Source organism: Lampris incognitus, chromosome 1, assembly GCF_029633865.1.
Source record: "Lampris incognitus isolate fLamInc1 chromosome 1, fLamInc1.hap2, whole genome shotgun sequence".
Taxonomy (NCBI): domain Eukaryota; kingdom Metazoa; phylum Chordata; class Actinopteri; order Lampriformes; family Lampridae; genus Lampris; species Lampris incognitus.
In genome coordinates this window covers 123,433,945-123,447,906 of record NC_079211.1, presented here as the reverse complement: position 1 = coordinate 123,447,906, position 13,962 = coordinate 123,433,945, and the positions used below count along the sequence as shown (strand labels likewise).

Sequence of the window (13,962 nt, the reverse complement as noted above, 5' to 3'; positions counted from 1 at the left end):
TTTCTCACATTTAGAATATTTGTGCGTTAAAGTGAAGTTGTGTAATTTTTCTATTGATTTACTAAGATCTGGAGTGGGCACACAACAAGTTGAGACCTGGTGCTTCGATACACCACTTAATTCCACAGCTATCACCTCAAATTGTCCGTTGTGACGAGCACAGGAGGCATTGTCACGATAACAGCGAATGAGACGTGATTGTGTCTTCTTGCACAGGAAATGATGCTCGCTGCAAGGCAAGATAAAAATGTTGGTGGGATTTTAGATGATTCCCCCCCACCCCCCCTGCAGACCTCTTGCAGAGTGAATTCTGGGTTTGTCAGTGGTAGAGAATACAGGAAAATGTGTGGTCCATTGTTGAAGAAAAAAAAACGTATATATTCCCATGTTTATTTTTATCATGCCTCGTAGCGAGCATAATTTCCTGTGCATGAAGAAACGATCACGTGTCGTTGGTGGTATCGCGACAATACTGCCCATGCCTGTTGCACCGGACCATTTGAGGTGATGGCAGTGGAATTAAGTGGTGTATTGAATTGCCAGAGGTCTCACTTTGTTTTGTACACACGCCAGATCTTTGTAAATTTATAGAAAAATTATACATTGTTGCTGTAACTTAAAACTTAAATTCCGCAGGAATTTTCTGCATACAATTAGAAATCTTTCAGAGCCATGAATATTCTGTTTATGACTTCATGGCCGTGTGTCAAATTGGCTTTAACTTAAGATAATTTGAACTTGTTTAAATCTTTGGTTCCCTGTACTTAAAAGCACAAGTGTGTCCCTTAGTCTAAGCTGTTAACGCTTTTCTTGATATCTTTTTAATCTCTACTATGATATCAGGTCCAGGGAATGAAAAGTCAGAGTAACATTAAGTATTCATTATACACACTATATAGATAATAGCCTCATTCATCACCACGCCTTCTTCACTGTCCCCAGGACTCTGACAACCCAGACCTGAGGGACCGTGGGTACATCTACTGGCGTCTGCTGTCCACGGATCCTGTGGCTGCCAAAGAGGTGGTGCTGGCTGAGAAGCCCCTCATCTCTGAGGAGACGGACCTGATTGAGCCCACCCTTCTCGAGGAGCTCATCTGTCACATCGGCACGTTGGCCTCTGTCTACCACAAGCCCCCGAGTGCCTTTGTGGAGGGCAGCCGTGGGGTGCAGCACAAGAGACTCCCCACTCGTGCCGGATCGTGAGTCATGCACCTCCGTGCTGTTTTTGTAACACATTGGCCTTTGAGTCAAAAGGGTTTGTTTACTGAAGTGGTACTAGTTCTTGACTCGCCTGTCATGTTTTCCCTGAGGTCCGGTGAGTCATGCACTACACTCGGAAGAGTCTGGCTGTTTGTTGTTTTTCCTCCTGTCTTTGACTGGAACACACTGCGCTGGGTTAACCCTGATCTCTTTGGATTTTACCTGGTGGGGTGGGGGGTGTGTTGAAAAACTTTAGTCTGGTTTAAAAGGCAAGGTTGATTCAAGCTTCATCCGTTACGGTCATTCATCTTTAAGCTCAGCTAAGTGTGTACTGTGTATGGGGGTAAAAAAAAGATAAATAAAAAGCAAAGCACTGGGGGCATCTGGGTGTCAAGGTGGTCTGTTCCGTTGCCTACCAACACGGCAATTGGCAGTTCAAATCCCCTTGTTACCTCTGGCTTGGTCAGGCATCCCTACAGACACAATTGGCCATGTCTGCGGGTGGGAAGCCCGATGTGGGTATGTGTCCTGGTCGCTGCACTAGCACCTCCTCTGGTCAGTCGGGGTGCCTGTTTGGGGAGGAGGGGGACTGGGGGGAATAGTGTGATCCTCCCACGCGCTACGTCCCCTTGGCAAAACTCCTCACTCTCAGGTGAAAAGAAGCAGCTGGTGACTCCACATGTATCGGAGGAGACGTGGTAGTCTGCAGCCCTCCTCGGACCAACAGAAGGGGTGGAACAGAGATCGGGATGGCTCGGAAGAGTGGGGTAACTGGTTGGATACGGGGGGGGGCAAAAAAAAGCACAGCACTCCACTCCATATTTCTAGTATTGTTCTTTTTCTTGGGTGAACAAGAAACAATCATATGGACCCCCCCATATACACACACACAAAATCTCTAACCCCTTTTCTCTGCCTCTCTGTTTTCTAGTGGAGAGAGCACAGAAAGCCCAGATCCAGGCTCTGCTGCCGGGGTCTCTGAGCCCCCCCCTGCCGTCATCCCATCGCAGGGAGACCTCCTGGGAGACCTGCTCAATCTGGACCTTACACCCCCTACCACCACTGGACAACCACCAGCCCCTGCTTCCGGCATGCAGATGGGGGCCATGGATCTTCTTGGAGGAGGCCTGGACAGCCTGGTAGGTGATCCTGTGCACCACCACTATTGTTCTACTGACGCTGTTCGGCTTCAAAAGGCTATTTGACTCTTTAAATCAAAATCAGTGTCTTGCAAACAAGATTTTTTTTTCTGTGCAACCAGTATCATTACAGACTTGATATTAAAGGAGGCTGCTTCTGCATAGTTACTTAGTCTTAGTTTTGATTCTTTCTTCAAGATTCAATACTTTATTGCTATGTCAAGACAGTTGAAGGAATTTGCCTCAATGCAGCTCTTAAAAACAGACAACAAAAAAAAACACCCATTATTAAAGTAGATAAAACAAGAACAACAAAAAGTTATCACATTTATACATTCAAACATACATAAAATATTAATTTCATAATATAAAAAGTCCTAAAATGCTTTGTGTTTTTAAGTGCTTGTTGCTTTGTGCTGCTACCTCCTTTTAAAGTGTTTGTTGGTAAATGTCAACCTTCCACCTTAATTCCTGCTTAGTCCTTCTTTCTCTCTTTTTAATTTTTTTTTCTTTTGATGCTTTTGTGTGTTTTTCCTTCCTTTATTCAATGCTACACCTGCAGATGGGCGATGAGTCTGAACCGGTAACTACATTGAGGGAGAGGGCACAGAAATAACGCATCCTGTCATACCATTCGATTTAATACCCATGAACCAGATCACTGCTGTATTGTCATGTTTTCCTATACCTGTACTGTATTTACTCTCTCGTTCCTTTGCAATTAATCCAGTCTGACATGTCTACACTTCTACTGCTAGGGCAAATTCCTTGTGTGTATGTGTGTGTTTACATGTCCATTCTCTGCTATGCCCCTACCATAAGTTGACTCTTAAGTGTGTCTCTAAACCCCAAAGAGTCGCTTCTTCTTTTTTTTTCCTTCTCGTCATCTGGCTCAGTGGTGTGCTTAATTTTCTTCGTCAGCCACACGTTCCTCCACGGTCGGACACTCCTCAGTCACCTCAGTACCTGCACCAGTCCCCGTCGCCCCCAGATTACAGCCCCACAGAGGTTTGTTTAGGGGATGGCAGACCAGTAAAGACAACCAGCACCATACTAGACTGCCTAGAATGTCCCTCCCCTGCCCCTTTCAGTCCCATGTTGACTGCTGGGACCTTTTTTGAATAATCTTTTCCAGCAGTCATCATGTCTTTTGTAGTTTACCAAAGTTCATATCAGTCTGTTCCAGTTCCCATAATCCTGACACTCCCGAGATCACGAAGTCCTGCTTGAGGTTTTAGTTTTTTTGTTTTAAAAAAAGACAAGCTTTTGTTGTTAGTAGCTTGTAGCTTTATCTGTGTTTGGCACATGAGCTCACTGTACACCTAACCTTTTATTGTTTAGTGAACAAAGCTGGTGGATTTAAGTAACCATTCAGTTGGCTGTTAAGCAGTCAGAATTGTAAAGCACGGTGAAAAAGAAGGGAAGAAATAAAAACTAAACTCAAAGCTAAACTAACTAAACTAAGCCCTGTGTTGATACCACCTTCCACTAGTTATTAACTTTTTTTTCTTTTTAAATTCTGAATCTGTACTTGTGATTCCCCCCCGAGACACGTTCCTACATCCCAACCCTGTCCAATCCAACCCCCTCAAACATCCCATAACAGTTTATCTTGCACTAATGAATAACCAAAACATGTTTTTTCTCCCCCTAGCTTGGCGGAGACATCGGAGGAAGTACTGCTGTAAGTCATTTTTTTGACATTTTCAGACACTCAACTTGTAAAGTTTGATGGATCAATATGCAGCAACTTTGAAAAGGTTTAATGTAACATGTTGTTTTGTGGTCCACAGATGGGGGCTGGTTTTGGAGCTCCTCCTGCTGTAATGCCAGCCTCTCTCAATGCTCCTGTGGGTGGAGGTCTGGGTGACCTGTTTGACCTTGGAGGGGGAGTTGGTATGCCAATGGGAGCATACATTCCTCCTAAAACAGTGAGTCTCCATTCAGCAAGCTAGAACTAAGATTAATGTGCAGGCAGTGGCATGCCAAAACAGGAAAGAAAAAGAGATTATTTATCCAGTAGTCCTCTGCAATGACATCTAAATAGATTGACTGTACTGGTCAGGTGCTTTTGCCCAGTAGGTGAATAAGTCCTTTACTCTGTTTGTTCAGGTGTGGCTGCCAGCCATGAAGGCCAAGGGTCTGGAGATTTCTGGCACCTTCGCCCGTCGTGCGGGAGTCATCCAAATGGAGATGACCCTCACCAACAAGGCCATGAGTGTCATGACTGATTTTGCCATTCAGTTCAACAGAAACAGGTTAGAGAGAGCTTTGATAAATGGTGAAATTGTTTTGACGTTGGATCAATGTTCTGGGAAACAAAATCAAACAACCATCAAGGCATTAAAGGGATGGAAGGCATCAAACACCCCTCCCAAAAATCAGACATTAAAAAAACCCAAAACAAAAACCCCTGATCGGGGGCAAATTCTGTTTTGTTTGATGTGAAAGTTCAGTGGTCAAGCTATATGACTCCAAATCTAGGGCACCTTGTCATCATCCTTATTAAACCCAGGATTTAAACGCTCCAGCGTTAGGTTATAGTTATAAGACGAAGACCCTTTGGACATTCCCATTTGTTAGGCTTGCTGTGAGTTTCCTCCACACAGGATAGATGCGGTCCAATGTACTGTGAATGTCTCCTTCTGTGTGTTATTGTTAATCATAATCACAGCACATGGGCATTAGTCTTTGGGTACCTGTGTGTTTTTGTTTTTGTTTTTTTCCTTTTAAATACATCATTTTGACTTTTCTTGTTTTTCTCTGCCTACATGTAGCTTTGGCCTGGCCCCGGCTGGTCCACTCCAGGTTCTCACACCCCTCAGCCCAAATCAGACCATTGAGGCCAGCCTTCCCCTCAACACTGTAGGGCCGGTCATGAAGATGGAACCCCTCAATAACCTGCAGGTAATATCCTCACAACATTGGTCTCTGTTTAATGTTAATGCAATTGATTTGCTTTCAAATATTTCAGCAGATAGCTCTTTGGACAGCACTTTTGTTTGATATTATGACTATATAAAGTAATTAGTTTTGATATTGAAGGGATAAGACTGGTTTGAGGCCAGCAAGAACATGATTGTCCGGAGGTGTTTTGATGCTACAAATGATTTATTTTTAGTAATTTAGTTGAGCATTTACTCTAGAATGCCTCTGAATAACTTAGTTTATAAAGTAGTCAATTGACAAATGTACATAGATAGGAAAGGTAACTGAAGATTTCTAGAACCTGATGTTGCTTCTTCATGTCACTGCATGTCAACATTGTTGAGTATGAACTCGGTCTATATTATTTTTGTGCACTTGGTTCTGTGTTAAAAAAAAAAGAAAAAAGAACCTGTAATTTTTTAAACAGTTCTCCCTCCCCTTAAATTAAACTGTAAGTGTTGCAAACTTTCTGTCATTTATCTTCCAATAACCAGGGATGAGTTAAGAGTTTATAGCATCAAAAGAGTATCCTTATCAAATGTACTTGTGAAGCTGGCTAACTCCTCGGATATTAGGATTTGTCCTTGTCATATGCGTCCTAATGATTATAGAGCAGTGCAGTAGTAAGTCTCCATTCCCATTGGGAGTCTTTGCTTTTCCTCAGTAGCCATTCCGCCATGCTGAAGAATTCCAAAGCTGCAAATAAAAAGGATCAAATATGACATAAGGCAGCCTTCAAAATGATGATGATTAGTTCCCAATAAGAAGAGCTGAAGAGGCTGCTCCCTTTTGATCAAGGTTGTTCGGTTGACCGGGCAGAAGGGCGGGTTGGAGCTCTACAGCTGGAGAGAGAAGATAAGAGTCACTGGGGGGGGGGGGGGGGTGATAGAGGTGGGGACAGTCATTAGTGGTCACACACCACATGGCTGCTTTGTTTCGTCTAGGCTAAGTAGCCCTGTCAAACCATGTGCTCTATCTACCGCCTGTAGGCTTGACTGTGAATATCAAAATTCTGACACGTCTTATATGTTACAACCATGGTGTGCTATCTTATTGTCAATAATGTCTCAGGCCATTATTCAGCTTTTTTTTATTATTATTATTATTACCAAGATGTGTGTGTGGTTGCCATTTTTGTTGATTGAGGATTGACATATTTTCAGACTCACTTACTTTTCCAGGTAGTTAGGTTTAAAAAAAAAAATCCTAACTACCGTATTTGAACGCCCTTCTGCCATCAAATATGGTCGCTTTTGGGGTTGTTCAGAGTCACTGGAAAACCTGTATCAGTGATGAAATGAGCACAAATGGCTATCCAGTAATGAATTATCCAAAGCAGCCCAATATATCTTGTCAGAAAAACATCAAACTTTTAATATGTTAAATGAAAAATTTCTTGATCTATCATAAATAGGTTTTTAGTCCCCCCACTAATAGGTCGAACAAGGTAAAATTTACAGTCGGTTGCCCCATTACCGCACCCTACATTACAGACAGCCAGGCACCCCACCAAGGACTAAAGTGCCCTCATGAGTTATTCAGTTGTAATTCTCTGACCATCTCCTCTGCTTCTGGCTGAACTCACCATCCTTCCCTCAACAGGCCTCTTTAGCAGTCCGATCAATATCGGGGCCTGATGCTCGTCACTGCTTCAGCTGCCTCCATTAAACTTTTGCCTGTGCTTCAATGTCTGTTTCTAGATTCAGCAAGTAATGTATGAAATAGGGGTCGACCCATATGGTTTTTTTCAGGGCTGATACCGATATTGAGTATCAGTATTGAGTATCAGTAAGTTATGGCGGCCGATAACTGATATTTTGGGCTGATATTCAGTTGCAATAAATGTAACAAATTTTGTGCCAAAATTTACAGCAACACAAACCCCAACACAAGGCTGCCTTTAAATGAACATATGTTTGATTGAATGTTGTGTCAAACAGAAAATATTTGAAAAAATAAAGTGCATGATGTTCAAGGCACTAGATAACAGAGTGGAATTCTTTTTTAATTAAAAATAAATAACTTGCAGAACATGAAAATGGAATGAATTAAACAACATGGACAGCAGGACGTAAACTTTGATCAAACTGAATAATTATAATATTAAAATAATTCCACATAAATTGGTTAAAGTGCTCCCAGCAGGCTTTGACTGAACTGAATGGAAAAATGTACATTAGTGTCATTATGTTCCCTTTCTCTTATCTTTAAAGTGATAGTTTGGGTTTTTTTTTTTGAAGTGGGGTTGCATGAGGTACTTATCAATAGTCAGCGTATTAGCTGCAGTAGATAGGAGTCTGTGTGCTCCCAGTTGGGAGATTCAGCAGCAGTAGCCGGCACAGAAGTGGAGGAATGGGACATGGATAAAACCCTCCCACATGTGTTTTTTTTTTTTTCATGATTCAGTTATATACGAATTTGGAACATTCATTGACAGCGCTACCAGTTTACCAAAGAGTTGGCCTTTGCTCTCTCCCTTTATGAAGGTTTATGACGGTTTTTAAAAGCAACTGTCAATAATGTATTTGAAGGAATGATGTTGCCAATGCTGAGAGGGTTTAAAGACTTTTGCGAAATGTAGAAATGCCTTGAAAAATGTTCAGTTGACTTCCAGCTATATAAAGATTGTAGCTTCATTTTGAAGTTTATTTTCATAACCTTGCTCCTGTGCAGCAAAATCTGATTGCTGCATTTATTGGAGTGTCTAATAGATTTTACTCCTGATAATGCTGTAGTTATGCTTTTGAACACACACCCTGACCATTCTTGCTTGCCGTTTTTCTACAAGTTTCCCCTTTCTCCTCTTTTCACATCTCTCCTCTTCATGTGATTATTTCAAAACCTTTTTTTCTGTATGTAAGGAAATAATAAAAATTTTCAATATGTGAGTTAAAAAAATATCAGCTTGGCCAATAGAAATATGCCAATAACGATAATATGAAAAATGACAAACATCTAAGCTGATAATCAGCCAGACCAATAATCAGTCGATCCCTAGTATGAAGCGTCATGTATCTTTGGAAACACGAAACGATAACCCTCAAACTCGCCTCATTCTAAGTGATATGGTGCCCAGGGAAAAAGAATATGGATCCCAGTGATAATATGGTAGAATCTACCGAATAGTGTAGAGAGCTGAAGATACAAGTGTGTGTGTGTGTGCGCTCCATTGCCACAGGGCAGCAACCCCCCCTTGTTCAGTGAAGACCACACACACGTGACATTAGCGGCCATCTTTCAAAACACAATTGAAAACTAATTACACAAGGATTGCTCTTTCCTTCCCTCCTCCTGCTCCCCTTCCCTTTTCCTCTTTGGATCGAATCACTGTTGCTCACAGGTGGCTGTTAAGAACAACATTGATGTATTCTACTTCAGCTGCCAGTACCCCATCAGCATGCTATTTGTGGAGGACGGGAAGATGGGTGAGTGTCTCAGCCGATTGTCTCCATTCAACTGCCTAAAAACCCCTGCAGACGTCAACACAATTACAATCGCTGCTTGGTCTTCTTTTACTGGTTGGAGGGCTCATTAGTATGACTAGACTGTTGTCCTCCGTTTACAAGAGGAGTGCTTGTGTACATGCAGTGACTGTGTACTTGCTTTGTGATGACCCATCAAGCTGTCTTTTATTTATTCATTTATTTAGATGGATAGTTTATTTGTCCTTTCGGAGGAAAGTCTTTTCCACAGTAAGTGCATACATAGCACAAACAAGTTAGACATACAGAATTACACGAAACACAGGATTTACAGGGACACTTGATTACAGGGGTCACACCACAGAGACAAGTAAATGGATTGGCACTCTACACACCACCGACTGAATTTCTTGTAACTTAGGAGGAGGTTACTTATTTAAAGCTTGTGTGGCTGTCGGAACAAAACTCTTGCTAAAATGGGCCTTGCGGCGCATGGGTAGTCTACACTTGTGTCCAGAAGGAAGGAGGGTAAAGTGCTGGCAGAGTGGATGATCTGGGTCATGTGTGATTGTTGAGTGCTTTGGGGATCAGGAATGCGGTGACAAAATCGGATAAGTTAGGGGTGGGAATACCAACGAGTTTGCTGGTTAAATAAGTTATCATTAAGAGTTTATTCTTATTGGTGACTATAAGCATATAGAAAAAACATGGCACCATACAGAAGAACTGGCTCAATAATGCTACGGTCAGGGCTTGAAATTAACTTTTTTCCTCAGTGTCCCACAACTGTCCCGAATTCTACTTTGTATTGTCCCGGGTATAACCAACAGTGTCCCAAATTTTAATTCTTGTCGTCGCCCCCCCAATTATGCAGAATACATATAATTTGATCCTTTTCTGTCACTTAATCATCACACCATGGACTCGGGTCCACCATATAAGTTTAAAATACTTATTCTTTTATTAAACATATGAATATTAGTTTCGGGAGTTTCGGGAGTCGGCAGTCGTATTGGGGCTTGCATCAGGGGGCTGTTTATTCAACCACCTCAGCATTTCTTTCTTCTTCTTTTAACTGTCGTTGATGATGGTCTATCGCTCTGGCTCTATGAATGTTGCATTGGTGCGAGTCAAGCAGTAGCCGCTGGCAGAGTGGATGACGTAGAATGCATTCTATGATTTGCACGAACAGGCGATTAACTGCCCTATCATGAGGTGCCGCAAGAACGTAAGCCTTCTGTAGTTTCGCCGTTCACACGTTTTTATTAAATTATTCAAATGACAAAGTAACGTCTACTACTACTTCTACTTTCGGCTGCTCCCGTTAGGGGTCGCCGCAGCGGATCATCCGTTTCCATTTCTTCCTGTCTTCTGCGTCTTCCTCTGTCACACCAGCCACCTGCATGTCTTCCCTCACCACATCCATAAACCTCCTCTTTGGCCTTCCTCTTCTCCTCTTCCCTGGCAGCTCCATATTCAGCATCCTTCTCCCAATATACTCAGCATCTCTCCTCCACACATATTCCAAGCCATCTCAATCTTGCCTCTCTTGCTTTGTCTCCAAACCGTCCAACCTGAGTGGTCCCTCTAATATAATCGTTCCTAATCCTGTCCTTCTTCGTTACTCCCAGTGAAAATCTTAGCATCTTCAACTCTGCCACCTCCAGCTCCGCCTCCTGTCTTTTCGTCAGTGCCACTGTCTCCAAACCATATAACATAGCTGGTCTCACAACCATCTTGTAAACTTTCCCTTTAACTCTTGCTGATACCCTTCTGTCGCAAATCACTCCTGACACACTTCTCCACCCACTCCAACCTACCTGCACTCTCTTTTTCACCTCTCTACTGCACTCCCCGTTACTTTGGACAGTTGACCCCAAGTATTTAAACTCAAATGCCTTTGTCACCTCCACTCCTTGCATCCTGACCATTCCACTGTCCTCTCTCTCATTCACGCATAGGTATTCCGTCTTGCTCCTACTGACTTTCATTCCTCTTCTCTCCAGTGTATACCTCCACCTCTCCAGGCTCTCCTCAATCTGCACCCTTCTCTCGCTACAGATCACAATGTCATCTGCGAACATCATCGTCCATGGAGTCTCCTGCCTGATCTTGTCCGTCAACCTGTCCATCACCATTGCAAACAAGAAAGGGCTAAGAGCCGATCCTTGATGTAATCCCACCTCCACCTTGAACCCATCTGTCATTCCAACCGCACACCTCACCATTGTCACACTTCCCTCATACGTATCCTGCACCACTCCTACATACTTCTCTGCAACTCCTGACTTCCTCATACAATACCACACCTCCTCTCTCGGCACTCTGTCATAAGCTTTCTCTAAATCTACAAAGACACAATGCAACTCTTTCTGGCCTTCTCTATACTTCTCAATCAACATTCTCAAAGCAAACATCGCATCTGTGGTGCTCTTTCGTGGCATGAAACCATACTGCTGCTCGCTGATCGTCACCTCTCCTCTTAACCTAGCTTCTATTACTCTTTCCCAAATCTTCATGCTGTGGCTGATCAACTTTATACCTCTGTAGTTGTTACAGTTCTGCACATCGCCCTTGTTCTTGAAAATCGGTACCAGTATGCTTCTTCTCCACTCCTCAGGCATCCTCTCCCTTTCCAGGATTGTGTTAAACAATCTAGTTAAAAACTCCACTGCCATCTCTCCTAAACATCTCCATGCCTCCACAGGTATGTCATCAGGACCAACTGCCTTTCCACTCTTCATCCTCTTCATAGCTGCCCTCACTTCCTCCTTGCTAATCCGCTGAACTTCCTGATTCACTATCCCTACATCATCCAACCTTCTCTCTCTCTCATTTTCTTCATTCATCAGCCCCTCAAAGTATTCCTTCCACCTTCTTAGCACACTCTCCTCGCTTGTCAGCACATTTCCATCTCTATCCTTGATCGCCCTAACTTGCTGCACATCCTTTGCAGCTTGGTCCCTCTGTCTAGCCAATCGGTACAAGTCCTTTTCTCCTTCCTTAGTGTCTAATCTGTCATACAACTCACCATACGCCTTTTCCTTTGCCTTTGCCACCTCTCTCTTTGCTTTACGCTGCATCTCCTTGTACTCCTGTCTACTTTCTTCATCTCTCTTACTATCCCACTTCTTCTTTGCCAACCTTTTCCTCTGTATAATTTGCTGTACTTCCTCATTCCACCACCAAGTCTCCTTGTCTTCCTTCCTCTGTCCTGATGACACACCAAGTACCTTCCTAGCTGTCTCCCTCACTATTTCTGCAGTGGTTTTCCAGCCATCTGGCAACTCTTCACTACCACCCAGTGCCTGTCTTAACTCCTGCCTGAACTCCACACAACAGTCTTCCTTCTTCAACTTCCACCATTTGATCTTCGGCTGGGTCTTCACTCGCTTCCTCTTCTTGGTCTCCAAAGTCATCCTACAGACCACCATCCGATGCTGCCTAGTTACGTTCTCCCCTGTCACCACCTTGCAGTCTCCAATCCCTTTTAGATGGCGCCTTCTACATAAAATATAGTCCACCTGTGTGCACTTTCCTCCACTCTTGTACGTCACCCTGTGTTCCTCCCTCTTCTTGAAATATGTATTCACCACAGCCATTTCCATCCTTTTCGCAAAATCGACCACCATCTGTCCTTCCACATTTCTCTTCTTGACTCCATACCTTCCCATCACCACCTCATCACCTCTGTTCCCTTCACCAACATGTCCATTGAAGTCCTTTCCAATCACCACTCTCTCCTCCTTGGGTACCCTCTCCACCATGTCGTCCAACTCACTCCAGAATTCTTCTTTTTCATCCATCTCACACCCAACTTGCGGGGCATATGCGCTGATAACATTCAGCAATAAACCTTCAATTTCCAGCTTCATACTCATCACTCTGTCTGACACTCTCTTTACCTCCAGCACGCTCTTGACATACTCTTCCTTCAGAATTACCCCTACCCCATTACTCCTCCCATTCACACCATGGTAGAAGAGTTTGAACCCACCTCCGATACTCCTGGCCTTACTCCCCTTCCACCTGGTCTCTTGCACACGCAGTATGCCTACCTTTCTTCTTTCCATCATGTCAGCCAGCTCTCTCCCTTTACCAGTCATAGTGCCAACATTCAAAGTTCCAACTCTCACCTCCACATGCCTACCCTTCCTCCTCTCTAGCTGCCTCTGGACATGCTTTCCCCCCTCTCCTTCTCCTTCGCCCAACAGTAGCATAGTTTCCACTGACACCCTGCTGGTTAACAGTACCGGTGGCGGTCGTTGGTAACCCGGGCCTCGACCGATCCGGTATGTAAGTCTTATTTATGATCCGCATATTTGATTTGGCAAAGATTTTACGCCGGATGCCCTTCCTGACGCAACCCTCCCCATTTGTCCGGGCTTGGGACCGGCACTAAGGATGCACTGGCTTGTGCATCCTCAGTGGCTGGGTTGACAAAGTAACGTCTAGATACTCATAATTAATGACTTTGCAAATAACATCTATTTCGAAGTTTACTTTGACATTTTTTTTCACTGTCCCGGAATTGTCCCAGACATAATATATTTGTGTCCCAGTAGGATTTTTTTATGGTCCCCGGGACTTTGGGACATCGTTAATTTCGAGCCCTGGCTATGGTACAGGAGAAGAAGAAGATGGGGTTGGACAGATTGGTGATTTGATGTATGGATGGTTGTAAGTCTCTGTTGACAGCACTTGTAAATGTCCATCGTATACTGATTGAAGCTTAGGTTATTGTCCAGTGTAGTGCCAAGGTATCTGAAAGAATCCACCACCTCTATCTTCTCTCCTTTGATGGTCAGACTGGGGGGGATAGACCAGTGTTGTTGTTTTTTTTGGGTTGGTGCGGGGGGGGGCTAAAGAGCAGTTCTTTAGTTTTTGAGATGTTAAGGTAGAGAAATGTATCGTCCCACCATGTGTTAAAATGGGACATGGAATGTTAATAGGCAGAGAGAGTCATTGTTTTTATTGAGCAGTGCAACGCTGGCCATGTCATCTGCATATTTGAAGTAGAGGGTAGTGGTGGATGGACTTTGACAGTCGTTTGTATAAAGGGTGTAGAGAAATGGACTGAGAATGCACCGCTGTGGAGCACTGGTATCGAGAACAATGGTGGGTGACAGTGAATTGTCAACCCTTACCTCTTGTGGTCTGTTGGAGAGGAAGTTATGGATCCAGTAGATTAGTGGTGATGGAACTTGGAGGTGCTGTTGTTTCTTGATTACCTGATGGCACTCACCCGACATTGAATGAAGTAACCTTAG

At 43.5% G+C, this 13,962-nt stretch overlaps 1 protein-coding gene across 1 annotated transcript in view; it reads left to right on the top strand.

Annotated features, from left to right (window-relative positions):
* ap1b1 (adaptor related protein complex 1 subunit beta 1) overlaps positions 1-13,962 on the top strand; it is a 41,311-nt gene that overhangs the window by 17,737 nt on the left and 9,612 nt on the right. The window contains exons 13-19 of the mRNA XM_056301966.1: positions 943-1,202; positions 2,135-2,342; positions 3,997-4,026; positions 4,136-4,273; positions 4,455-4,600; positions 5,120-5,249; positions 8,611-8,695. Coding sequence (XP_056157941.1) covers positions 943-1,202; positions 2,135-2,342; positions 3,997-4,026; positions 4,136-4,273; positions 4,455-4,600; positions 5,120-5,249; positions 8,611-8,695 — 997 coding nt within the window. The remainder of the gene's footprint in view (positions 1-942; positions 1,203-2,134; positions 2,343-3,996; positions 4,027-4,135; positions 4,274-4,454; positions 4,601-5,119; positions 5,250-8,610; positions 8,696-13,962) is intronic.